At 42.7% G+C, this 28,000-nt stretch overlaps 2 protein-coding genes across 2 annotated transcripts; both read right to left on the bottom strand.

The window, feature by feature from the left end:
- Position 1: 1 nt before the first annotated feature.
- Positions 2-8,494, bottom strand: LOC139670132 (aldo-keto reductase family 1 member B1-like). The gene is made up of 10 exons (XM_071551416.1): positions 8,336-8,494; positions 6,876-7,043; positions 6,165-6,281; positions 4,709-4,786; positions 4,003-4,125; positions 2,772-2,878; positions 2,583-2,664; positions 1,990-2,073; positions 1,169-1,251; positions 2-213 (listed from the first exon to the last, which is right to left on the bottom strand). The coding sequence occupies exons 1-10, from the start codon at positions 8,399-8,401 to the stop codon at positions 171-173; spliced, it is 951 nt and encodes a 316-aa protein (XP_071407517.1). The 5' UTR covers positions 8,402-8,494; the 3' UTR covers positions 2-170.
- Positions 8,495-13,019: 4,525 nt separating this feature from the next.
- On the bottom strand, positions 13,020-19,437 carry LOC139670131 (aldo-keto reductase family 1 member B1-like). Its single transcript, XM_071551415.1, has 10 exons — positions 19,351-19,437; positions 19,090-19,257; positions 18,262-18,378; positions 16,961-17,038; positions 16,600-16,722; positions 15,998-16,098; positions 15,750-15,831; positions 15,163-15,246; positions 14,396-14,478; positions 13,020-13,646 (listed from the first exon to the last, which is right to left on the bottom strand). The coding sequence occupies exons 1-10, from the start codon at positions 19,411-19,413 to the stop codon at positions 13,604-13,606; spliced, it is 942 nt and encodes a 313-aa protein (XP_071407516.1). The 5' UTR covers positions 19,414-19,437; the 3' UTR covers positions 13,020-13,603.
- Between the last annotated feature and the right edge of the window lie 8,563 nt (positions 19,438-28,000).

The following is a 28,000-nucleotide window of genomic DNA, read 5'->3' as shown; positions in this document are numbered from 1 at the left end:
GAACAATTTTATTGTATCTTTCTTTCAAAGAGAACCAACAGAATATAATCACTGAATATATGCACTGTGACTTCATTGGCTGCAGGAGGAGAGATGCAGTAAGAGAACTAGATAAATGGATAGGAAGAATATCAAACCAAACTCTGAAGGAGGGCAGGATATGACAATCTTCAGTATTCGGCACTGAATGGGTAATCCTTGTGAGTTTTGCCTCTGAAGGGAATAAAAGACTTCATTTTAGCCATTATATCTATATATGATATATATATATATATATATATATATATATATATATATATATATATATATATATATATCAAGCTCTAGTAGTGCTTAGGGAAGCCACCAAGGTGAAGGCCTGGGAATTGTCAAAATGACCTTGTATTGTTTTATCTAAAGTCTTTGATTTACTGTCCAGGGACAGAGCTGAGTGCTTAGCTATGCATAGCAGTGCAAATTAATAGTGTGTAGGCCAGCTGGCGTGTGTGTATGTGGCTGCAGCTGTGGTCTGCCTTGATTTGCTTAACTGCTCCCAGTTGCAAGTGATTAGTATAAAAACCCTGGATCATTGATAATAAGCTGATTTCTGTCTATCAGTCAGAGGTCTGTCATTCCATCTTACCAATGCGGGATCTAGATTTTATAACTGTAGAATGATTTTTTTCCCCAGATTTGTTTTCCTGTATAGCGTGTACTTTTTGTACATTTGGAACATTCAAATCCCTTCATCATTCAGGTTCTTGGCATTCTAGGCAATATGTAGATATAAAACACCTGTGTATATAGTATTCATTATGTATGTATGTATGGTTAGGCTTCATGAACAAAGATTTGGGAAGGGCTCTACCCACCTGGGTGTGTCCTTTGAGCCTGTGCAGAGGATTTTTTAGGTGAGGCACAGCATGCGCAGAACTGGCCCCACCCTTTAACTCCTAAGGTTCATCTGCCACGGCTGAGCGAGCTTGGATGGTGACAGTGAAGTCCTTAGGACTAGAACCTACGGCATCTGGTATTCCCAGGAGGTCTCCCATCCAAGTATACTAACCGGGGCTGACCCTGCTGAGATCTGATGGGATCAGATATCAGGGAGGCATTTAACTGCCTATTCATTCTTTTCATTCATTATGTAAGGTTTGGGAAAAAACAAATACTGAATGCTACCACTTACGTGCTCATTGTATAGACTCTCCAGTTTCTGTTAAAACTGAAAATAGTTGCCATCTCCTCTTCAGTCAATTTGAAGTCAAACACCTAACAAGCGAAACAGATGGAAATCATCTCTCTGAACAAACCAGAGACTGTAAGCAAAATCTACAAAATTAAAGAACAAGTCTAAAAGGGAGAGGAGTTGTTTAGAAGAAATAACTGTTTTATGGAAGAGAAAAAGGCATCTCTCTGTATTAGTAAGAATGCATGAGCAGAGGGAATTGAAAAAAATATATCCAAAGTTGCAATTACAAATGCCTGCTGTTGCAGGACACTTGGCAAGCACTTGCATCTGCTACTTGTGCATCTTTCTATTCTGTTCCAAAGGAACATCTACAAGACTTCCATAATTCACTCCATCTATCTATTTTGAAACCTCAATGACCAGATTCAGTCAAGGATCATGGAATTAACAATGGAGCAACACGGTTTATGGACACCAGGACTGTTTTCTTAATGCTACATAAGCCTTTTGTGGTGTGCTTACTGCCTTTGAGTGCCAATCAAGCACCATATGCCAATTCATCTGCAGAATAGAAGACCTCATGTGACATGACTACTAAAATTACCAACATACTGTTACCAAAACCTTGGTTTGCTCCTGCTTTTCAGCTGTAGCCTTAAATGTAGCCCTCAGCAGAGTCTGTAGGTAAACAGACAAAAATTCCAGTCCTCTTGTCTGAGGAGAAGCTGTGAAAGGTGAGAAGGCATCACTGCTTGCTCTGCAAGGAGAAACCATGCCATCCCTGAAGGGCAGCATCCAGCTCACTGCCAATCCCTCACCTTGAAGTTCTCCACAATGCGCTGTGGTGTGACAGACTTGGGAATCACAATCACATTTCTCTGGATCTGGAAGCGAAGGAGAACCTGCAAGAACAGACAACCAAGTCAGAAAGAGGGTGGCTTCTGCTATGGAAGAAGCAGAGCCCGTTCCAACAGCCACTTTCCCTAAGCTATACCCACTTCTGCAGAGCTGCATTTCAAATCATTCCTGTCCCACCACTCCAGGTAGCTCTGTCTGGAGAGCAAAGAGGAAAGTGGTGGAGGCCCTCATGGAAGACATCCTTTCCTATTCAGTTTTGGGACAAACACATCTTTTCTTGCCCACCCAAACTTCTATCAAGGTTTCATTCTCTGCAACAGAACTTGAGATGAAGACTGAAACATTACAGCATCTGAAGATGGGTCAAGAAAATGTTTCTTGTTGACAGTTAGAGGACCCTTCCAAGCATGCATTGCAGGCCACACAGTAAGCACACCTGCATGGCTACCTAACACCACAGGTGACACGTAATGAAGAGCGACCTTGTCCTCTACGTTGTCATTAGCTGTCCTGTGTTACAGAAAGGGGTACCCACTGTTTGGAATCTGTGTACCTGTGCTGTGGATTTCTTGTGCTTGGCTGCAATCTCTTTGATCTTGGGGTCATCCAGAAGGGAAGGATCCTCTGGTTTAGCCCTATGCAGGGGAAAGATACAATAGCAATCCATATTTAGATCAAGGATCTAAACAGTGTCAGTGCTTCAAGCATAACCTGCGCCAGTTTCCTTGAAAAGCAATCTTACCATGGTCTGTCAGGAGAGCCAAGAGGACTGTATGCTGTCACAGCAATCCCTTTGGATTGACAGTAGTTTACCAGCTTCTCCTGGGTAAGGTATGGATTACATTCGATCTACCAAAGAAGAGTAGAGAGACTGACAGTAGTACAACTGCTGTAACTCACTCCAGGGATTATCTCCTAATTCACTTAGAGGTTGGTATTTGTCCTTATGTGCTAGTCTTTTACAAGATATTATTCAGTCTTAGTTTTCTTCGGCACCTACGTTTACAGTGAGATTTCTTGTAATTCTGGGTGATTGCTCCAGGGAAAAAGCATTTCATAAGGCTCATCTCTGAGTTCTTTAACACCAAGAAGGCACATTCTGAGGTGTTTCTCAGACTTCTAAGCAGTACTTTAACAAATACTGAAAACCCCAATGCATTGTATGTTCAACTGTAATGTGGAGTGGGATTAGAAGGACATGTTGCATTTGCTCTCTAACCCCTCCTTATCTGTTCTAGTAAAAAAAATCCCTTTCTTGTGTGTTTGTGTGAATGCATTCCATACATATCTGTAGTTTGGGACATAGATGTATTTTACCCTTCTCTATTTTTGTAACTACATGCAGAGAAAAGCTCTGGAGTTTAGTACTCTAAGTGAACTTGCAAGAGCTAATGAATTCAGAATTGTAAGAGATGTCTGAATCTGTGAAATGTCCCTTGGAGAGATGAGTATCTACAGCAGGTTATGGAGCATATAAGAGGGCAATGGCTCTGTGTGCAAAGACTAGGTGATTTTTTTTATATGTGTCTATATACACACTTTATTTTTTATTTTACATAAATAAAAAATCTTCAGGGCAGGAAGCTGCTGGTATGCCAATACATGATCTGCTTCTGCACAACAGTTAAAACTGACCACCCTTTTCCAGCTGGGTGATTGAGTGAATTGTGCATGCCTGTAGGAGAAGAAATGTGTTGTGTGAGCAGTTATCTATAAGAGATGGGTACCATTACTAATAACAGAACAAGTGTTGTATTTGAAGAAGTTCTTGTTGTAATTTGTGTACCACTACTTCATTCCCTATCTGGACACAGGAGATCTACAACATCTTTAGGTATACCCCAAAGTAATCATAGGGTGTTATTGTGCTGTGTCTGTTTTCTCCTCCCTCTTTGCGTCTCCTCATGCAACTGTAATCAGATCTTTAATAATCCCTGAAAAATCTAGTCACCTGCAGTCACTTTGCAACTTACCTGGACATTTGCAGGCTTGTGCTTCAGTCCCGGCTTGTTCAAGATTCTTTCAATCTGCTCATGGTTAAAGTTGGATATTCCAATGGCTTTTACCAGACCACAGTCCACCAGCTCTTCCATAGCCTGATACATAGGGGAGCAAAGTCAGCATCCAGTATGCAAGACAAGGCCTTAAGATGTTATTCCTAGTATGGCTTTGTTTCCCTTCGTGGGAAGGGAAAGGCAACTCTTTGGAGTTGCAAAGTTTGCTTCTAGGAGGAAAGCGCAAAAGTGCACACTGGTGTATTTGTGCCGTGTCTTCCGTCTCACCCAAACCCAAAGGCTCCTTTCTTGAGATGGCATAAATTCACACTAATTTATTCACATATGGAAAATAAGGATAATCAATAATGTGTTGCTGAGTGAGCACCAAAGGGCTGTACTGCAGGCTGTGGGCAAAAATCACAAACCAATTTATTTCAGCAAAGTGTATTTGAGCAGTTTAAGAACGGTAGTAAAGTTCTGTTTCTGTTACGGCCAAGCAATCTGGTCTGCAGCTCTGCTGAAGATTATCGGCTTGACTAAGCATATATGTTTTAAAAAACAAGACTGTATGATAACACAGTATGATAAATACATAAGACCTTCGTGACTGCTGAAGGTAATGAAAGCATGGAAAAGCAGAAAACATGCTTCTCCCACATGGGATTGAAGTGATTGAACTTACCTCCCACGTATCCAGAAAATCTGTGTGGCTGGGTATAGACATGCCTTTGTCATCTGTGGGGAACAGCTCCTCTCCTGCCTGCCAGTGAGAGAGAAAATGCTTGAAACACTCATTATTAAGTTAACAGCAAGACAGCTGAAGACTATAATAGTTTTAACTGCTACTACAAAAAATATCAATATTTGTCTACATCATTCAAGCAGGTTTTTGGCATTTTGACAGCAACCATTCCTATTAGGAGGGACAGGTGTATCTCCCAGATGCAGCAAAGTGGTGACTCACTAAAACACATGCAGATAAAGAAGTCACACCACTTAGGGAATAAAGCAGAACAAACAAGCTTCCTGTACTTCTCTATCATACCTTTAAGAGAGAACAGGTTTTTTGAAGGACCTGTTAATGTCCCAGAAACATTTAAGGTTTGAACTTAGGCTGCTAGAAATATTAGCATACTACATTTGCTTTTTTACTACAGTTACAAGTACTTCTAAAATCCATAAAAATAAAAAAATCAAAAATCAAAAACCCCTTTGGTATCAAGGGCAAGCCACATCTGCTGAAAAAGGTATTATGGTAAAACACACAGGTTTCCTATGAGGGGAGCCTCAGTTTAAGTTGGTGACATTCAGAAAATCCCAGATGTACAAACTCAGATTCCAACATCTCCATATTGCTCCACATCTAATGTTGTGCAGATGTCAGAATATTGTGCCATGACACTTTTACATAAAGTCTTTGTTCAAATACAACCAATCCATGGCAGCTTTGAAAGTATGTCAAACAGTTGACAAGGTCAAAAGCAGCAGATAGGATGGAGGCCTTAACCTGTCTTTCTGTAGCAGAAAAAAAAAGCCAAGACCAGACACAGACTCAGCTATCAGCTCCTTTGAAGTACATGCAGTATAAGATGCACTTTATGTACTTCTGACATGGATGTCAAATACTCTCACCCTTTGAAAACCAAGGTCTGTGGAATAACTTTTAAGACTCCTACAGCATAGGTCAGCTCAGTCTATACTATATTAAGGACTCAGTGATTAAAGAGAGAAATGGGAGACAGAAACAGTCTCTTGTTCTGTGATTCTGTAACGTGCAAAGAAAACAATTTCTGTCAAGTAGCAAAGTACAGCCTTCCTTCCTACAAAGCAGGGAAGGATTATTTAGCCAGAAGTAAAGCAGCAGAACTCAAGCTTGCAGCTGTGAGGTCTGATCTTAGTCTGCCTCCCTGTTATCAAAAGAGCAAAGGACACTGTGCAAGCCACAGTCTCAGTGGCAGAGATCAGGAGCCTGACTGATGTGGCCAGAGTAAAGCTGAATGGGCAGTATCAGCACACTGCTGGTACACACCAGACACATGCTCTTTCTGGACTGAAGCAGCAGTGGTGCTGCGAGTGCAACTGACAGTTTTGAGGAGCTCTCCCAAGAGGAAAAGCCAAGGGCATTGCTGTTACTGTACCTTGAACCCAATAGGCCAGTGGATAAGATAGAGATCCAAGTAATCCAGCTTCAGGTCAGCAAGAGTCTTCTGGCAGGCTCCCTTCACCAGAGGCTTCTCATGAAATGTGGACCACAGCTAGAGACAAAAAATAAGGCACACTGTGACCTCCTGGGTTAAATAACTTGGAACCCTTCTGTACTGTTCTTGCAAGAACCTGTTTCCTTTGGAAGGTGATGTGGAATTAGGCCACCCTGTTGCTTTTCAGATGGGGCTTGCTCTGTGTGCAGGACTGGGCAAATGGCCAAAAGGGCACTATGTGCTGTGGTGGCAAATGTGATCAAACAGGGTTGTAAACCAAAAAACTGATACTGGTCCATTTGTCAAGATATGCAAAGGCCACTTATTACAGGCAGATAAGGGTTAAAGAGCTCTTTTAAAATTAATAACTTCAGTAGTGAGCCAAAGACAGAATTTCTGGCAGAAGCAAGGAAAAATCAGGATACTTTCTGTGACCATTTAAGCTTTGAACAATCCCATGAAAATAGAGACTGTGAAGCATGTCTTAGATAACTCTCCAAAACACAGTGACAAAAAGAAGTTTCCATCAGTGTTGGCCTGAACTATGCTCCAAATTACTCCACACTATAGCATACAGCCTTTGCCCCTGCTCTGAATTTCGCTCTACACAAAGCAGACCTTCCCCTTTTTCCTAGGTCACCATATCCTTACCTTACTGACGACAAAGAGGTCTTCTCGTTTCACAACACCTTCCCTGATTTTCTGCTGGATCCCTTCCCCAATTTCACTCTCATTCTGGTACACGTATGCACAGTCAAAGTGGCGGTACCCGGCATCAATGGCAGCCATCACTGCAGCTTTTACTTGCCCAGCTGCGGACTGAAAAAAGAAGGTTAAGATCCCAAATCAAAGCATACATGCCATTTCCTAGTTATTTAGAAAGTAAGGAAACACACACAATGAGGTTTTAAGTAAAGTTCTTCCACGCCATGTTCTTAAAGCTAGATTCATCTTACAAATGCAGGCTGATGGGTTTGAAGCCAGCCTCCAGCCATTTAAATAATATAGCCTTAGTCCCACGCAGGCTCAGTCCAACAGCCAGGCAGAGTAGATCCTTCAGCACCAGGGCAGCTCACCAGAGTTGGACCAGGGGAACAAGTTTTGTGTAAGGGCACTCTGCAGTGCTTTTGTCTAGAAGTCCTCGCTTCCCAGTGCTGTGTCTAAGACAGCCAACTGCCCACCTGAGGGAATTTTAGTTCTGTGGGGAGTGCAGTGGTCTACACCTTAGACATCCACATCACCATGGAGTGCTGTACTGTGCTCTAGCCCAGCTCCGGCTGAGGCACATCTCACTTGTAATTTGAAGCTTACGTCAGCTGCTCCCTTCAGAGACAGAAGAGAGGTATGTTTCTATATCCTGTCAGGGCACATAAGAGCTGTGCACAATGAAATGTTGGCATATCTTGTTCATACAAATCCAGCAATATTTGTTTTCAGGCATTGTACAGATCACTGACTTTGTAGTCATCGTAACAGCAGTTCAAATCTCTTTGTCAGAACTTGCTTGAAACGCATGAATTGTCTTCTATAGCTGTATCTTATTACCAGATGATTCCTGGTGACCTCTCCCAGGATTAGTTATTCAGCACTGAAGCAGCAGGCAAGCCTAGTACCCCAGTGCAGCGGCACAGAAGTCTTGACAGCGGGAAGGGCTGGGGAGTGGGAAGGAGAGGGACCCGAGAGTTTGTAGCCTCGGGGGTCTGGCCGGGAAGGGAGAGGATGAGACCCGCGCATCCCTTGCGGGGGTAGGTGAAGGAGGGAGCCGACTCAAGGGGCAGGGAGGGACCCAAAAGTCAGCTCTCCGTTGTGGCAGGAGAGGGGGCGACAAGGACAGAGGGCACGCTAGGGAAAAGAGTTTCAAAAGCAGCGTGGGGCTCTGCCTGCGGAGGCGACCAGAGCGAGAGGGTATCCCGGGCGGGTTGTCCGGGGCGCCGTCAGCGCAGCGCTCCAGCCCGGCACGTCGGTGGGAACCGAGCCGAGCTGCTCCAGCTTCATCCCCAATTCAGAGCGCTCCGTATCCCCTCGGAGGTGATTGCACCGGGTGCAGACCCAGCCCTGCTGACAGCATGGGACCGCGGCTCGGTCGAGGGCACCGCCGAGATCCCCATTACCTTCCATGTGCCCAGCCCCATGACAGGCATCTTGGCTCCGGTGTTGAGCGGCACGTAGGTCGCCATCGCTCCAGCCGGGAATGCTGCCCCGTAGTACCGCCTGCGGAGCCTTTACTGTCGGCCGGGCCGTGCCGGCCCGTGCCGGGACCCGCCCGCCCGGGACAGCCACCGCCCCACTGCCGCCAGTACACCCAGTTTGGGCGGGTTCGTTCTGCGTCTCCCCAGGTCCCCGGAGCTGGTCTCTCCGCGGATGCGGGCTATGAGCCTCGGGATAAGGAAGGGCTCTGAGAGCTTGCCCCCGTGGCAGCGATGGTTCGGGATCTTGCAGAGCTCCCGTGATGCCGATGTGAATCTGGAGCTTTCAGCTCTCAGTGCCCCTCGGAAGGTGGAATGATACTTGAGGTAACAGGAGAGTAAAAGTGAGCTGCTTTGTGGAAGTAAGTTAGAAAACAGTGAATTTAAAGAAGAATGTTATTTTAGTGTTTAATTTTTTTTTTTGAAAACTGCAGAAGAACAGGAGAAGGTGTTGTGTTAACACCACCCGAGAAACTTTGCTGATTACTCCTGCTTGGAGAATTTATTCAGGTGCAAGCACCGCTGGGAGTATAATAGTTCATTTTTCTGTGTGTCCCTTTCCCACAGCAAATCTTCAGCTGCTTTATAGCTTTGTAATTTTGCTCTGCTTACCTGAGGGCAGACAATTGCCACTGTAATCTTTCTCCTGTTTTTTGTCAGAACCATCAGCCATCCTCAGAAAGGTGTGATGTTTCAGGTTACATCACAAAATAGTTATATAATGCAGTGTTTGATTTTTTTTTCCTGTATTCCTTCTCTGTAAATCTGCTCTGAGCATGCTCAAACTCCTGAGATTTGGTGCAGGAGTCAATGAAATCAATGGAAAGACTGGGATAGTAGGAGTGCTGATGGCAATATTAAAAGAAAGCTGTTTGCTGGAGGCCTGATGCCATCCTAGTCTAGGGGGTTTCACACTTCCTTTTCTCCTTCCTACTGTCCCTTCCTCAGTTCAGGGAAATAGACACTGTCCATCTGCAGACCTGTACAGAAGTCCCCTGTGACTGGCATTGTGTCTGGTGGGCATTCCTGGTAAGCACTGCTGATGGTGGGTGAGGGACTGGAGCAAAGGTTATCAGAGGGACAGAGCTGGTGTGCAGAGTGCATACTGTTGGGGAGGTGGGCTACATGGTATTAGCTGGGCTCAGAAATCAGTTTTCCATGCCTGACCTCTGTCTTGGTCTTAATTATTTGCAGAAGTCATGTGGAAACTTGTCGTAACAAAGATTGCTGTCCTTCACAGAACCTATTTTAAAACATAAAAATTATCACCTGCACTAGCCCCTTCTTGCTGATGCCTACTAAGGGCTATGCAATATGCACTTCACTTTTTTTTTTTCCCAAATAAAGTGTTGAACCATGCCTGTGATTTGGTTTTTCAGGGCAGATGAAGCACCAGTTTGCCTCTGGCTCTCTTATTTCCTGAATGTTCAAGCTAGTCGTGTTCTGCTTTTGAAAGAGGAAAGAGACCAAAAAACCAAGTTTTGTTAAATTTCTAATTCTGCTTTGCAAAATGTTGTTTGCATAGCAAGGCCACTTAACTCATGAAACAGCATGAAGTGATGGAGTCGCTTTGTTCTGGTACGCACTGTCTAACAATTATAGAGACCAGTGTACCATGTATTAGAAGTCATAAAGTAAGCTAGACACTTCAATAGGATGAAATGGTAAAGATCCAAGATCTTGTAGAGTTAAAGTCAAGATGTTACAAGTTTGACAGGTCATGTCATTGAACAAAGAAAAGGCATAAGTCCAACAGTGATGAAGACGCTTCAAGACCACCCGAGGGATGAAGTCAGGAGACCACTACCCAACTTTCAAGCCAAAAGGAAAGTTCCACCCAAGATTTTGCCTGGTCATTAATATGAAAATTAGAAGGTGTAACTATAAACTCAAGACTGTGTAAATGGCTTATTTTACACAAACAAGTTAGGCAAGTTTTTTCCCAGTATGAACTTGCCTCCAATGTTGTCAGTAAATACCTTTGCTGCTAAAAAGATAAAAAGCTTCTTAGCAGTTATTTATTTTGAGGCATTTTTTGCTATAAGCTTTGACTCCAGATGTAAAAGGTCTCAGTGTAGGAACTGCCAAAGTCAATCAGATTTTTGTGTTGCTTCTGCTGCAACCTGTGAGGGTGGGTGCTTGATTTCCCCCAGTGATTTCTTGGATAAGAGGTATCTGTCTTTTAAGAGAGGATTTTAGGCAAAAGTTTTGCATTTTGCTTGTTGTTTGTTCCTGTTAGTGTGAGACTTTGCTCAGATCATGCTAAGACACAGGAGCTGTCAGCTGTTTCTCTGTCCAGAAGGTATGTCTGAGATTGTCAGATGATGGCAGGGCCTTTGGTAAAGTATTGTGTTTGTTGCTGGATGACAACTAGCCTGGGAGATACTGCAAACTGTGTGCTTGATGACATGCCCAAAAGTGCCTTGCATGAGATGAAGAACTCTGTGTGTAAGGGTCTAATTTGACCTGTGTGCAAAGGTTTGTAGTAAAACCAGATGCTTATTGTAGTGCCTTTCAGGTTTGTTGTGTTGACATTTGCACTTAGGAATTTTATTTCACCAAAGATCACAGCTTCAAGAGCAATGTTTGGCAGCTGAGAAATACCAGATTCTAAATGATCAAAGTGGGTAGGTCCCAGTGGAAACAACCTTTACCAGTAGGAAGGCTGTCTGGTTTGCTCCTGGCCTACAATGACAGAAATTCAAGCCTCCTCTGATGCCTGTAGGGAAAAGCACTATAAGGTTTTATTAGTGGGGACTGTCCAAGGAAGAGTTTGTGTTCTTTAAGTGCAGGTGACTGCAGCGGACCTCATCTCTGCTCTCAGGAGTGGGAGAGACAATGTGCTAGGTCTGCAGAGCCAAGAGCAGCCCTGGCCATGAGCATGATGAATGGCATTAAGGCTGCTGCCTTGTTTTGCCCAAACATCTCGGCAGTGACAGGAGCTTAGAGGGTGGCCCTGAAGTGGCTGCTTGCACCTACACTGTGGACATCTAAAGTTAGGTGAGATGAATTCCCCCCAACTGTTTCATGTGACTCCTGAGTAAAGGACAAGTATGGCCAGTACAGAGTATTTCAAATACGGAAATGTGTTTAAAACCCCCCCACAAACAATGTCCCATGAACACACCATAAAAATCAAAGGGGAAAACAATGCCCCATATAAATTCTGATTCTTTTGTTTGCCTATGCTAAATAATACTGAGCATTAAGATTTGTGCTCCAGTACCTATTTTCCCTTGTCTTGAGACAAACTTCTATTCTTTTGTAAGTTTTTCTCCATCAGAAAAGCATTATTGGTATTTATATATATGCACACATAAATCCCTAGAGTATATTAGAATCCTATGTGATCTCAACATCAGTGTATTGAGATGAATGTTTGCATGTTTGGAGTTTTTTCCCTGTTGGAATGATTGCAAGTAAGTATTATCAACATCCAAAGCCGAAATGTATCTGAGGTCCATTGTCCTGTCTCTCTCATAACTACTGCACAAACCAAAAGGACAAGTTTTGTTCACACCTCATTTGAAAACAAAAGCTTCTTTCTTTTTATTCACATAAAACAGCCAAGTTGTTTTTGCATTATTTATGTGGCAAGAGAGGACCAAACAATGTGAGTTGGATTTCCCAAGTGGACCAATGGAAGGAGAGCCTGTCAGGGAGAGTTACATATGTGTTGAAGGAGTCTTGATACATATGACCTATGGATGTTAAAAATCACAGGAGAGTGACACTGCAAGTATTCACAAGGTGTAATGTTATGTGCCCCTCATAAAATACTCCAGTGAGTCAATGTGGCCTCACTCCGGGGCAATCAGTACTCAACTCTGACCTATGTCAAACACTGGGCAGTGGCTCAGCACTAACACATGCTATTACATCTTGTGTTCTCAACATTTTGCATATCTGCACAGGCATAGTGATGTTTCCCCATAGTCTCTTCTACTGTGGCTTTTTAAAGGTAGATGTCAGCACAGCCTGGCAGCCAGATCAGTCCACACTATCACCATGTAGCTTTCCAGCACTTCTAGGTATTGTTCTCCTGTAACTTTTACATCCATAGCTTTTATGTACCAAAACTCTTCATCCAATTCTTGTTTGTACTAGCTGCTTAGTCATGGGTCACTATATCCAACATCATTTAACTCCTGATCAAGGCAAGATCTTGATGCTCCCATGTCATTCAATCTCTCGGCCTTTCTGTCATCTGTCAAACATCTTCCATACGTGCAGTCATACTTAGAAACCAATGATGCACAATTCAAGTAGCTCAAGGTTGTGTAAGCGTATTTACTTGTTGCATACTAAATTGCAATGGAAGTTAGTACGGCACAAGCAGGGAGGAGTCAGCATTAGGTCCTACTAATATTAATCTTTACAAAAGCAGTTTTTGGTTCATCGTCTTGTTCTCAGTAAAGTCTCCTGACCACTCCCTTGTCAGCACTGCTCTGTCAACCACAGCTTATTATACTAAGTTCTTCATCTTTTGATGAAGACAACATCTTCATGCTCTTGTGACATCATTTAAAATTGAATAGGGATGACATTGTTCATGCAAATTGCTTGATTTGTTAACTTTCACATTACAATAGAACTTCCAAACCAGCAGTAATCCAAACATTTCTTTTTTATTTAAGAATAAAATTGAACACTGATCTTTGTCCAGTTTCAGCCTGTAAAAAATATAACAGAATTAAGGCCTAGTATGAGTTGGTATGCATCAGTAGGTCTGGACATTTCTCCCATTTAGTCTTCTTTCATAGAAAGCTTTGGACTGTGCTCTAGGAATAAAATTAATTGTCACCTTTTATCTTCAGGTAGTGATTATGTAATTCATTCTTTCAGGATGGATCTTCCTTCTGTGCTCACACCCTGCAGTCTTAAGTAGTGTTGATGCAAGATAAGATAAAATCAGTTGCTGGGTTATTCTTCTGTTTTCTTATTTACTATTTCAGCCATGCAGAGACACTCATCTAACGAGAAGAGAATTATCGTCACCTGTATTTTATTCTTCAGAACAGTTTCACTATTTTGTTCCACCAAAGAAGGAAAACTCAAAGTAACTGAATACAAATACTGTGCCTTTGCTGGTAGGAGAGAGACAATGTGCAAGCTACATAGCAGGCGATTTAAGGCAATGATAGAAGCTCATTATACTTAAGAGGCCTGCAGGAGGACAGGATAAAACCAGCTTCAGTATTCTGCATTGAAAGGGTACTCCTTATGATTTTTGCACCTGGAGAAAATAAGAGAGGAAAGATTACTTAAGGCTGATAATTGCTATATAGAACAACAGTGGATGAATAGAAGAGCCTTCAAGGGAGGCTCTGAATCGAGTAACAGCAGAATGAATTTAAGAGACTTACTAGTATAGAAAAAGCATACAGGACCAAAATGTTCATCTTTTTCTATTACTCAGGCACTGAACAGTGGTGGGACCAAATTACTTTCCAGATTAAAAATTAAAATTCAGGCTGCTTACAGAGGAAACAGCAGTTTCTGTGGCCTTCCAGCCAACACTTCTTGTCTTGCTCTATGCTTCCAAGGTGCCTATCTGCAAGCAGTTGTGCTTTGTACTGCACAACAAATGGTCACTCCCTCCCCCAACCACCTATGTAAGAGCTGACATCAGTTTGTAATACCTCACAGAAAAAATTACTGTAAGTTTAAAACTGCCTAAGGTTCATTTCTCCCATACGGACATAGCCAAAGTTATCAACCAGAACCCTCATTTTGGAATTCCTGACACACAAGTTTCCCGGAGAATGGATTTACAATGAATACACAGTGTGACTTATGATCATCCTTTAGTCAATAAAACAAAAAATGTAACTCCACTAAGATGTTAAATAAGAGATGCTTCATCCCTCATTTTATTTCAGATTTCAAAATATACCCAGTTTAAATAGCTACACCAGTTCCTATGAGATCAAAATGAACATAATTGAAAATGTAGGAGTGTGAAGGAGACAAAGGGTCACTTACGTGATCATTTCACAGATCCTCCAGTTTCTGTTTAAGCTGAGAAGGGTTGCCATCTCCTCTTTAGTCAATTCAAAGTTAAACACCTAAAAAGAGAAACAGCTGGAAACTACCTCTTTGAACAAATCAAATGAGAAGCAAGATTCACAAGATCAAAGAATAAGTTCACATCAGAAAGAGTGCTGGTTACAAATGACAACTTCACAAAACAAGGAAAGGAAAAGGAGTTTCTTTGGATTTTGGAGACTCTACTGACAGAGGGAAGAACCAAACAAAAAAGACTGACAGTTGCAGGTACACGTGCCTGCTGTTCCAAGGTGGTTGGTGAGCACCAAAGTAACAGATACAACACTTCCACATTTCTATAAATCAAGCTACGTTACATCTGAAATCCTGATGTCCAATTTTAGAAACTGCCCCCTGGGACTTAACAGTCAGTGGAGCTGTGTGGTTTACCGGGACTCTTCCCTTAATGTCGTTTACTCTGTATTTTGAGTACTGTTACTGCCCACCATTCTGTCCACAAGTCCATAGAACAGGAGACACCATGTAAAGTAATGGATAATGTTACTTGCACACTGTTCCAAGAGCTCTATCTTTTCTTCAGCTGTAGTTTTCACTGTAGCCCTGACTTCCAGACAGAAAGAGTGAGCCCAGTCCTGCTGCCCAAGAAGGACATGGCAAGGATGAGGAAGGATCTCTGTTTGCTCTGCAGGGAGAAGCCGTGCCATCCCTGAAGGGCTGCACTCAGCTCACTGCCAATCCCTCACCTTGAAGTTCTCCACAATGCGCTGTGGTGTGATAGACTTGGGAATCACAATCACATTTCTCTGGATCTGGAAGCGAAGGAGAACCTGCAAGAACAGACAACCAAGTCAGAAAAGAGGATGGCTTCTGCTATGGAGGAAGCAGAGCCTGTTCCAACAGCCATTTTTCCTAAGCTATACCCACTTCTGCAGAGCTGCATTTCAAATCATTCCTGTCCCTGCAATCCAGGTAGCTCTGCCTGGAGGGCAAAAAGAGAAGTGGTGGAGCCTCACATGGAAGGCCTCCTTTCCTATTCAGTTTTGGAACAAATCCTTTTCTTTCCAGTTAGGCTTTTAGCAGTCTATGCAAAGCTTTCATAATCAGCAAGAGGACCTGAGAGGGGATGTGATATCTGAAGATGGGTCAAGAACCTTTTCCTGTCTGAGGGTCAAATAGGTAATAGTAGGATATGCTGTAGGCCACAAAGTGGACAATCTGCATTGCTTGTTAATGCCACAGAACAGCACTGCAGTTTACCATTAGAGGCTGCTCCCTCTCTTCAGACAAAGTTTCTTTAATGGCTGTGTTACAGGAAGGAGCACCTATTCACCTGTGCTGGGGTTTTGTTGTGCTTGGTTGCAATCTCTTTGATTATGGGGTCATCCAGAAGGGAAGGTGCCTCTGGCTTGGAACTAGACAAAGAGGGAGAACAAAAAGGAAGAAACAATAAAGAATCAGTCCAGAAAAGTTCTATTATCTAGCCCATCAATTAATATATATATATATGTACACCTGCATCATTACTCAATTAGTCTGAATGTTTCAGGCTTAAATCGTGGTAACCCACTTGGAAATTACCCATCAGGACGGCCAAGGGGACAGTATGCTGTCACCGTGATCCCTTTGGATTGGCAATAGTTGATCAGCTTCTCCTGGGAAAGGTATGGATGACATTCAATCTGCCAACACAGAAGCAGAGACTGAGAGCTGTGGAACTACTGTAGTTTTCCCATGCTCCAGAGATTCTTTTAAATCCTGATTTCCTAATTACAGGTTGCCTTCACCCTTCCCTGTGTGTAGTCTGTGTAACAATACAAGACAATAATGTTACAGGGCACCAACTTTTACAATGAGTACTCAAATCCTTTATGGATTTTGTTCTGAGAGGCTTTATAAAACTCAATGATTATTGTCAGAATGATACCTCGTATCTGGATTCTTCATCTCTCCATAGAGAATGCTTCCTAGGAAAATAATCCAGAATTTGTAAAAAGTGGTTCAGCAAGGTGAGACAAAAAGGAAATGTTTTGTTCCAGTTTGTACCAAGAAATATCCACAGAGTGGGATTTAAAGTACACGCTGTGTCTACTTTCTTTTCCTTTTCCCATCTCCTCATTCAACTGTAATCAGATCTTTATAATCCCTGAAAAGTATTCACCTGCAGTCACTTTGCAGATTACCTGGTTGTTTGCAGGCTTGTACTTCAGTCCTGGTTTGTTCAAGATTCTTTCAATCTGCTCATGGTTAAAGTTGGATATTCCGATGGCTTTTACCAGACCAGCATCCACCAGCTCTTCCATGGCCTGACATAAAGTAGAGCCAAGTCAGCATGCAGTGTACAAGAGATGACCTGAGTGTATTTTTCCTGATGTTTTTTTCTCTTATTTCTCTTCATGGAAAGCACAGTTTTAAAAGCTACTATGTGCTTTTGTGAATTCTTTTTAACTAATTCTGCATATGTGCATGGGCCATTCTGCAACAGCTAAAGCCAAGACCAGTGCTGAGGACAGATGATGTGACTCTTTACTCGGATGAGCTTACCTCCCATGTCTGTAGAATATCAGTGTTGCTGGAGATAGCCATACCTTTGTCATCTGTGGGAAACAGTTCCTCTCCTGCCTGTCAGTGACAAAGAAAATGCTTGAAAATCTGTTGAGAAGTTCACTTAATACCATGAGAGTTCACAATCAAAACAGCTTAAACTTCTAATGCAGGCAAGAGTTCCAATTCTTAACTACATTCAGTTATTCCTTCTTGAAAAGTGGAAGGAATTTAAGGCATTTTGCTAGTGACCATTCTCTTAAGGACAGTTTTTATTGCTGGACTCCCGGAGGTCATGGCACATTCCTCTACAGGGAAAAAAACCACTCAGAACTATAAACTCCAGTCTCGCACATGTTCACCTCAGGTATTGTTCTTTAGTTCCCACTTAGGAAGAACTGTTTGGTTCTTTTTCCAGAGGGCCATCAAGGGACATAAGTAGGTATTGGGAACACTTTGGTCAACACAATGCCAGGTCTGCTGAAAAGACAGTTCTTCCATGACAAAGCTCAGTGTAAAGCCACCAGCACTAGCAAAATTAAAAAAGCCTTTCTGTACAAGTTACGAAAAGACACAAAGACTGAACTTTATTTAGAAGCTGTTTGTTGCTGTCACCATGAGACAGCTTCATTTTCATGACTTTGTTAACATAAAGCTAAAACAGAGCATGAAAAAAGATAAGCATCTCAAATACAACAGGTAGAACAGAGACAGATCAGACTCCAGCATGACAGAAAGGCTAAGATGAGAAATATTCAAACTGAGACATCAACTCCCCATTAGTCTTGGGGGCCTAACTTCTCTCACTGAAGCTTCACCTTTTAAATTCCTGTCTCAGTGGAACAAGCAAGGATAGCTCAATCTGTACAACATTAAGGACTTGGTGAGTAAAGACAGAAATGGAAACCAGAAGTATTTCCTTTTGTCCTTTGACTCTGTATCACATAGAGGAAAATTTCAGATAGGCAGCGAAGTACAGCCCTCCTTCCTACAAGGGGAAATTTGACATGAACATAGACTGGATTTGCAAGAGGAAAGGAAAAGCAGCCTGTCTTATGCTTGTAGCTGGGAGACCTGCCCCTAGTTTTCATACCATCATTCCCAGGATGAACGGGTATGGAAACAGCAATCTCAGGAGCAGAGACATGACTGTGACTCACATGGCCAGAGTAAAGCAGTACAGCAGTGCTGACACAGATGACAAACATGCCATTGTCTTTCTCAGTCAGAGCAACTGTTGGGCTGTAAAGTGAAAGTGAGAGGCACGAGAATCAAAGCTATGGGTATTGCTGCTACTGTACCTTGAACCCAAAAGGCCAGTGGACAAGGTAGAGATCCAGGTAATCCAGTTTCAAGTCAGCAAGAGTCTTCTGGCAGACTCCCTTCACCAGAGGCTTCTCATGAAATGTGCACCACAGCTAGAGACAAAAACCAAGGCACACTGTGACCTCCTGGATTAGAGCTCTCAGGTGCTCTCCTGTATGACACAGAAAGGCTCCATCTCCTTTGGATGGCAAAATGAAGTCATGTTAGTGCTCTTCAGATCTGGTGCTCTGGGATGGGATAGGCCAGCCACTGAAGGCAATGTGTGTGAAGGAGCAGCACAGTGTTTGAGCAGGATCATAACTAAGTTCCCCGGTTCCATTAGTTCAGATATAATTTGTGCTGCCCACTCCCTCTTTTCCTGCAGATTGGTCTGCAGTTGGCATCTTCTCCTCCATCCCCCAGCATTCTGTCTTCTCAGCAGAGTATCAGAATGCAACAGGGCTGTGGTACTCAAGGTTTCTGAACATTGTGGAGGGGAAATCAGACTCGCCTTCCTTCAGTGATATTGGAATAAAGTGTGGGGAAGCTGCCACCAGACAGTTAGGGTAAGACTGATTCTTCTGAAGGAACACACTCTTCCTATCCAATGGCTCCAACATTAACAATTACTGTCAGTGGACCAGAAAGGATCAAACTCTATCTCTGTGGTCATGAAGTGGACCAAGACAGTAGTATCCGGCATGATCTCGTTTACATTATTAGTTTCTCCAATGCCACAGCATTAAACTGCTTTCAGTTCCTACTGTAAAAAATATCACAGGTAAATCCAGTTTGTCCATAATCCATGACCATCTGATCCATACCTTACTGACGATGAAGAGGTCCTCTCGTTTCACAACACCTTCCTTGATTTTCTGCTGGATCCCATCCCCAACTTCCTTCTCATTCTGGTATACATAGGCACAGTCAAAGTGACGGTATCCGGCATCGATGGCAGCCATCACTGCAGTTTCCACCTTACCTGGGGGAGACTAAAAAGGGTAGGATATGTTTCAGTTTGGGATTTTCACGTGCTTCCTTCGTTAGCTACCGAAGAACCGCCAGGGTGCCGGTGCCTGGGTTACCTTCCACGTCCCGAGCCCCAGCAGCGGCGCCGCAGCGGAGCCGAGCCGCGTGTACCGCGCCATGGCCGGTCCAGCAGCGCTCGGCCCGCCCCGCCCCGCCAGCCAATCAGCGCTTCAGCCCTGCCCAGCTGGCAGCGCCGCCCAATCAGCAGCGGAACCAGCAGTCAGTGGGGATCCCATGGTGATGTCACCGGTGCCCATGGTAACATCCTGAGGCGGGGCTCTTTGGAGTGTGGGTGGCTGCGGACTGCGACCTTTTCTCCTGAGGAAGGGTGAAATTCCTTATCAAAAGATAAGGACAGAGGGCAGGTGTGACCCGCTCCGGCAGGTGTTTGTGCAGGGATCAGCTCCTGCAGCGCCTTGGTCCTGTGCTGCAGGATGTCCATGCATATCTTGCTTGTGCCAGTTCCCACGGAGCTGCAACACACTATTGCAGTTCCCCCCACAGCTTCTGTGAGAGAGATAGTTTCATTAAGGGGCACTTTGGCCCACAATTTGTCATCGGTAAAGCCTGGGAGTGTCCTGAAATGTATTAACAGAACATGCTGAGTTGGAAGGGAGCCTCAAGGATCACCTGAGTCCCACTCCTGGCCCTGCATAGGACCATCCCCAAGAGTAACATCATCTGCCTGAGAGCATTGTCCAAACTCTTCTTAAACTCTGGGGAGCCTGTTCCAGTGTCCATGCACCCTCTGGGTGAAGAACCTTTTTCTGATAGCCAACCTAAACCCCCCCTGACACAACTTCAGGCCATTCTCTCAGGTCCTGTCATTAGTCACTACAGAGAAGGGATCAGTGTCTGCCCCTCCTCTCCCTCTCACAAGGAAGTTGTAGACCGTGCTGAGGTCTCCCCTCAGTCTCCTCTTCTCCAGATGGAAGAGACCAAGTGACCTCAGCCACTCCTTATACAGCTTCCCCTCAAGGCCCTTCACCATCTCTGTTGCCCTCCTCTGGATGCTCCTTAATAGCTTAGTATCTTTCTGCACACAATATTCAAGGTGAGGCCGCACCAATGCAGAGCAGAGTGGGACAATCCCCTCTCTCAACTGGCTGGTGATGCTTTGCCTGATGCACCCCAGGACACAGTTGGCCCTTCTGGCTGCCAGGACACTGCTGATGCATGTTCAACTTGCCATTGACCAGGACCCCCAGCTCCCTTTCCATGGCTCTGCTTTCCTGCATCTCATTTCCCAGTCTGTACAAACAGTCAGGGTTGCCCCATCCCAGGTACAGAATCCAGCACTTTCTCTTGTTGAACTTCATATGGTTGGTGATTGCCCAGCCCCCTAATATATTTAGGTCTCTGCAGAGTCTTCCTGCCTTCAAGGGAATAAACAGCTCCTCTGAGTTTTGTGTCATCTGAAAACTTGCTTTCTATCCTTTCCTACATCCAAGTCATTTATGAAGATGTTGAAGAGCACAGGGCCTAAGATGGAGCTCTGCAGAACCCCACAAGTGACAGGTCTCCAGTCTGATGTTACTGCATTCATTACCCTCTGTGCTCAACCCATGAGCCAGTTGTTCACACACTGCATGATGTGTTTATCCAGCTTTGTGCTGGACATTATGTCCAGAAGGATACTGTGAGAGACAGTATCGAAACTTTTGCTGAAAGCCAAGAAGATTATATCAACTGGCTTCCCATGATCAATTATCTTGTCATAGAGGGAAATCAGGTTTGACAAGCACAACTTCTCTCTCATGAAGCCGTGCTGGCTGTGACCAGTGACTGAGTTGTCTTTCAGGCATTTTTCAATATCTTCCAGAATAATCTTCTTCATAAATTTCCCAGGCACTGAAGTGAGACTGACAGGCCTATAGTTTCCAGGGTCGTCCTCCTTGCCCTTCTTGAAAATCAGGACAATATTCACCAGCTTCCAGGCAGCTGGGACCTCTCCAGATTCCCAAGACAACTCAAAAATCATTGAGAGAGGTTTTTCAATGACATCAGCAGCTCTTTGAAGGTTCTTGGATGAATCTCATCAGGCCTCATTGATTTGTAGGGCTCCAGCTGGAGCAACAGATCCCACACAGTTTCAGGGTTGGCTGGGAGTTGATCATTCTCACAGACATGGTCTTCCAGCTCCCTTGGTTTGTCATTCTCATTGAAGACAGAAGCAAAGAAAGCATTAAACACCTCTGCATTGTCTCTGTCCCTGTTTGTGAGGTGACCATCCTCATCCTGTAATGGGCCAATGATATTTCTATACTGCCTGTTGTCATTTATGTATTTGCAAAAACTCTTTTTATTGTCCCCCACACTTCTGGCATCTTCAACTCTAGTTGAGCTTTGGCCACATGAATTTTCTCCCTACAGTGGCAAGTAGAATCTATGTGTTATTTCCATGTCACTTGATTTTCCTTCCACTGGGTATACACCTTTCTTTTTTGCCTTATTTCCAAGAGAAGATTCCTGCTCAGCCAAGCTGGTGCCTACTTGAATTCCAACATTTGGGAATTGTTGCTCCTGTACCCTTAGGAGGTGATGTTTAAAAAGTGACCAGCACTGATGGACCCCAGCAGCTGCAAAAACATTTTCCCAGGGGACCTTACTTACTAATTTCCTGAGCAGCCTGAAGTTTGCTCTGCTCATGTTCAGACTTGAGGTTTTGCTGGTGCTTTTCCTATTGTCAACAGAGATTTTAAAACTCTGTCACCTCGTGGTCGTTGTGGAAAAGATGGCCACAAATCTCCACTTCACTCATGAGATCCCCTGTGTTGATAAGCAGCCGACCAAGAAGGAATCTTTCTGAGCTGGCTCCCTTAGGACCTGTTCCATAAAGTTGTCATCCAGGCTTTTTAGGAATCTTCCGGCCTGGCTTGTACCAGCTCTGTTGATTTCTGACAAATTGAAGTCCCCCATAAGGACATTTGTGCATGTTGACTTGGAAATGTCCCTTAGTTCCTTAAAAAATAGTTTGTCCATGTCATCGTCCTGGCTGGGAGGTGCATAGTAGACTCCCAGGATGACATCCACATTATTTGTTTTAGAAGCCAATGCATTCATAAAGAAGTCCCATAATGCAGAGAGAGACATGGGAGTGTACAAGAGAAAGGTGTTCTGTTAGCTACATGGTTGTGGTCATTGTGGATGGCATATATGATTACTGTTAGAAACTAACACATCCTTTTGCATAAAAGTAAAGCAGGATCCAGGGAACGGATGAGAGGTTGTGTTTTAATGTTTGCACACACGGGGGCAGAGTTGAACTTGTGTGTGGCCACTGCTTTTGCTTAGGTTGGTAGTGATTTCTTCAAAATTCATCTTTCAGTGCTTCATCACCAGAGATCTCCTCTGTTCCCCACAGCAGTTCATGATGCATCAGGGCTGGTGGCTCACTCACAAAGAGGGAGACAGAATTCCTCAGGATCTGCATCCCAGTTTTGTCCTGACCATGTCGGCATCTGAGGGATGAACCAGGAATGGGAAGAAGAGAAAGAACTGATATTTTGCCTTTTAACGAGCACTTTGCGCACTCTGTAGTGTAAACCAGTGGACTCAAGATGACGGAATAGGTGCTGGGACACCATGCCAGTCTGAGAAAGTAGAGCTGCTAAAATGGTTTAAGGACTTTTTTACACTTTTGTTCAGTCACTGTATGTCACCCTCTGGAGCAAGATGGGCTTCCCAGAAGTAGTCACAATCTGACGTTTTCACAGCATCGGACACACGAGAAGCCTGAAGCAATATATTTTGGTTTCTGAGGAAAACCTGGCCAGTCTGGTTCTGAAACTGGAGTAAGTATTACTGTTACAAATAGAGAAAAGGGGAAAATCTGAGCAACATCGAGTTGAAAATACCCTGAGGAGGAACCTTTGAACTTAGCAGAAGCTACAGTTCTTGAAAGCTACATCAAATGGAGTGGTTTGGTAATAAAAAGAAGTGTAATTTGCCAACAAGTGGGTACCTGAGGGTAAACAGGACAGGAAGAGATAGTTAATAGAACTGTCAGGCAGTGGGGAGCAGACCTCTCGAGGAAGTGGAGGAAATGTTGACAGCAGACGAGCAAAGCAAGGCATGTTAACAGTATTCCCAAAGAATAATATGGTTACATTTTCTTCTGATTCTTGTCTACATGAAAATCTTGCACTGTTTCATTATGTTGATGCAAGTGCCTTGTTTGGACACATATCAGCTGAGGTACGTTGTGTATTTATTTAGCTTAAATCCATTCCTTATCACTTGAGTTATAAGAGTAGAAAACATTCTAGCAAAATAACATCCACCATCCTACAGACTTTGCGTTGATTTATTTTTTTGAACTGGTTTAATTAAAGTGCAACTTCCTAGCACAGTCCACGACTGGTTGCTGTAGAAGCAGAAATATGTTAGCAACTTTTGTGTCTTGAACTTGTGAAAAGAAACCATCTGACTGGAGAGGTGGATTAATGTGGGATTGGCAAATACTTTGCTTGATTTTCTCTAGGTCAAGCCCTGAAAAATAAACAGGTACCACAGCATCAAGAAAGACCAAACCTTCTCAGTAAGAAGAGTAAAAAGAATGGGCTTTGTAATAAGGGGATAAGCAACTGAAATTAAATTAATCTATAAATGGAAAATTTGACCATCCCAGACCTACATTCCTGTCCAGTTTTCTTGGTAGGCATGGTTATTACAGGAATGAGATTTTCCTCTCTCATGTATGCAGACTTGTATGTTTGCCAAAGCTCATAACTTTAGAGAACAGTCTGTTATTTTTCTTGCCAAGCGGATGCTCTTCGCGTGGAAAAATATTTTCATGCTCCTTTTCAAGTTTCAGCAGTAAGCTACGTCTAGCTTTGACAAGAAAAGGGATGCTTCAAATGTCTTAAGAGTAGAGAAAGAGATATGCTTTCCTTTTGTAAAACACAAAAGTGTCGAAAGTACTTTCTTCACGTTTGAAAAACAGAACAAAATGAAGCACACAGTAAAACCAATGTGTTCATCTAGACTAGGATCAATATGACAAATGCTGCTGTGGAATCTGAACAGTTATAGCTGAATAGAAATTTCTTTATAACCTGAACTCTTACACCACAGGAGAGCCAGATTGTTTTAGCTGAGTTACTCAGATTTTGTAAATGTGAGAACAAAGTGTTATGTGGTCTTTCTACCATCACGTGGCAGGGCCCATGGGCAATAGTGGGGATGCAGAAGGTACAGTGATCCCCACAGAAGTTTGTTTTATTGTCCTTCACTAATCCATAGATCTGCAATTATTTCACTGTACGCTCCAGGTTTGCTATACGGTTGGTCAGATGGGCTTCTGCACTCTCAGCATCTGTCATTTCCAGAAGTAATTCAGGACAGGTAGGGAAGAGGCCATGAGCTGCAGATTGTTCTAGCGTGACGCTTCTAGCCATTGTCTTGTCTGGGGTCTCCAGCTCGTCCTGTAACCAGAACATATCTGTAACCCAAGGGGCTGGGAAAAGATGGTGGCCGGGTGTGGGTTGCTGCAGAAGCCAGGAAAATTAGCTTGGTCAGTGTGTGCTCCCAACCGCCCCTCCAAACTAGATATAACCCATAAGGTCAGATAAAGTTGCTTCTTCATGTCTAAAGTTTGTAAGTACCTGTATCTTTAGAAGGCCAAGACACGTTGGTCCAATAGCATGGGCCTCAGTTTGTGATATCTTTCTAGAGGTATTATACCCCACCCCCACAGAAAAAAACAGTAGTTTATTGCCAGATATGTCTACTTCTGCAAATGCCTTCTTAAGAAGGGCAGGACCATACTGCCCATTTTTTTTACTCACAGATCCATTGTACTGATCTTGGTTCAGTCCCTTTTTCACTATATTACAGATGCAGACTTTGACAGAGACAGATGATAGCAGTACTGAATGTCTAAACAAGTACTTGACCTATCCAAACTCTTAAATGTTGGTTAATGCCTTGTCTCTCTGGGAAGCAGAAAAGTGTCTTTCTTTGTAACATAAAAAGGAGCTACTGAATTACAAATAAAATATTTTTCCAGGTTCTTCTGTGAACTGCTAGATCTGATGGCAGTAGAGAAGAATGGACTAATTCTGAAACAAAAAACGGTGGAAATCAGGCACAAAATTATTGAAATTAATGGGTTTATATCTAAGTAAAACATATGTGAGATGAAAATTTGGATTGAAAACTCTGAGAAACTGGATATTCTGACTCCCCGCCCTTGCATGATTTGTTACTCCTGTCTTTCTACTCATGCTCTTTTTTTGTTAAAGAAATTAGGTGGGGTAGCGGGGAAGGAAGCATAAATTAACCTGTGATACACAGCTATGTATTTAGCCAGTTAACTCCTGAAGTTTTCTGAGAAACAATCCTGTAAAAAAGAGGTCTGATTTTGTTGCTTTTTAAGGTCAGGAGTAACCTCATGAATTCTACAGTAAAGTGTAAGACTGTGACTCAGTCCTTTATATTATCTAATCATGACAAGGACAAACATTTTATATAGGAAACTCACTTGTGCTCCATTCAAAACCAAACTAAACATCAGCCTGTCTTGTTTTGTAAACTGGCATGCTGCAAGAGAGCCACATACCAGAGACAGAAATGTAAGCACTAGAAGATCAGTCTGTGATACATAATGTTTGTGAGAAAACAAACATAAACACAGAGGTAACTGTGTATATCAACAAGGATTCATCATAACATGGAAGTAAAGAACTTTAGAGAAGCTTTTTCTGAAGTGAACCATTGATTTTTAATAGAAAGACATTAATACAAGCAAACTTGAATATGTCTGTTGTGTGTGTGTTATGCTCACCATTCTCTGCAATGACATTGGAGTTGCCATTTTACCCTTTTGGTTGTATTTTTCCAGATTTTTAAATGTTGTCACCATGTTCTACTATCTGTACTGTCCAGTCTGTTTTCCAACTAAATTATCATGACTGGACTAGACACCCCCCTGCTGCTTTCTTTTTTTCAAAGGTCTTTTTAAATTATCTCTTCACAGACAGTTTCTTACTGACGTCAAATATCTAGAGCACTTTGTTTATCATGAGGGAAGAAAAGGCAGATTCGTCATATGATTTTTTTTCTTTCGATACTGCTACTGTTAATTTGTACAATATTGTGATCAGAAATCAGTGAAATGCTCTGAACCAAAACCTGAAATGTAAACCCCTTCAAATCCACAAAATTTAAAAGTGAACTTTGTAAATCTTCAAATTGTGTCTCTTGTTCTAGAAATGGAAAAACTTTTTATTTTGAGAGTTTTGATTTCCCAGCCATTGGCACCTTCCAAAACTTCTTTTAGAGCTATTTTTGGGGGGTAGAATTGAATCCATGAGAGCTCCTTCAGAACACTGTGTTCCACACATTCCCCTATCATCTAGGCAGCTGTTGGGGTAAGGTGTTTATCTGAAGATGACAGTGTAATGGTTTTGAGGGCATAGAGAATGTAAGGTTTTTTCCCAAGTATATGTTCTTAGCCAAGGGTATGCAGAAGTAAAATAATTTTTTTTTACTTAAGATTTCAGAAGAACAGACAGAACTCATCTTTTTAAATTCAGAATAACATTACCAGTACACAGACATTGGGATTGCATAAAAAATTCAGTTCCCACTTCAGATTTAGAATACAATGCCTGACATAGTAACTTGCCTTCAACTGTTTTGCATAAAATGAAGGCTTTTCTCTTTCTCAGTCATTTATTTGGTACTTAATGATGCAGAAAAACTTCTGCACTTACATAAAGACTAAACCCATAGTTTTCTGATGACAAATGCATGGTTAATTTAAGTGCTTACACACTCCTCTTTTTTTTTTTTAACAGATCTTCTCTCTGAGCAATGAAGTTTGAGAGAGTTAAAAAAAAGCAGAGCACTTTATTTTCTTTTCACATGGACTTGTACTTCTGGTTTTGACATAAAGAATATCTACTGAGATACTGAAGATATATATTGCCTCTGTACCCAAACAGGATTAAAGCCCCACTGTATTTACATGAAAGCAGCGTTGTATTAACCACTTGTCAAACAGTGCCTAAACTAGTTTAAAAAAAGGTGAAAAAGGCCCTTTGCTAAGCAACTTAAATTTTATTTGGGTGACTAACTGGTGTGCAAGGTACCCCTCACTGCCCTGTCAGGTACACCCCTGATTTTAAGACGTGGTGGCAAATATGTTGGCAAATAGGGGTAGGTGTGTGATGAAAAATTACCCATGCATAGGTGTGTTTGAGCCAAGAAAATGTTGAGGACCACTTGTCTGGTTAATGCAAGATGTGGTGATGGCTCTAACAAGAAGAAGCCTGGCACATCCTTGCCTGCTACAAGTTCTCTGAACTCTGACAGAGAACGCTTTGTTTTCCTTGTGTAAAAGAAATGGAAAAATCTCACAACGAAGGGCACCATTTGTAAAAGAAAACGACTGTGAGTGAGTAGTAAATCTTGAAGAGGAGGGAAGATTAATTAGGCCACAGCTTACAGGTGATTCACTCAAAGACAGTTTAATTCAAGAACTCCATGGAGAGACAAAAGACAGGTAAAAAAAGCCTTAACTAACTTCTAATTACAGCATATATCCTAACCTTCTTCCCACCGATAGCTGCATTTCATAGGTTGAAACCACAGTGTCCATAACTCTCATCACAGCTTTAATTGGATGATACTTTTAGCACTATTGCTATGACCACACTATCTTCCAAATTCCTTTGCTGTGAGCAGAATAACTCAAAGCCT

Source organism: Pithys albifrons, chromosome 3 (assembly GCF_047495875.1).
Source record: "Pithys albifrons albifrons isolate INPA30051 chromosome 3, PitAlb_v1, whole genome shotgun sequence".
In the NCBI taxonomy this organism is placed as follows: domain Eukaryota; kingdom Metazoa; phylum Chordata; class Aves; order Passeriformes; family Thamnophilidae; genus Pithys; species Pithys albifrons.
Note: the sequence above shows the minus strand (reverse complement) of the source record. Positions and strands in the feature narration are given on the sequence as shown.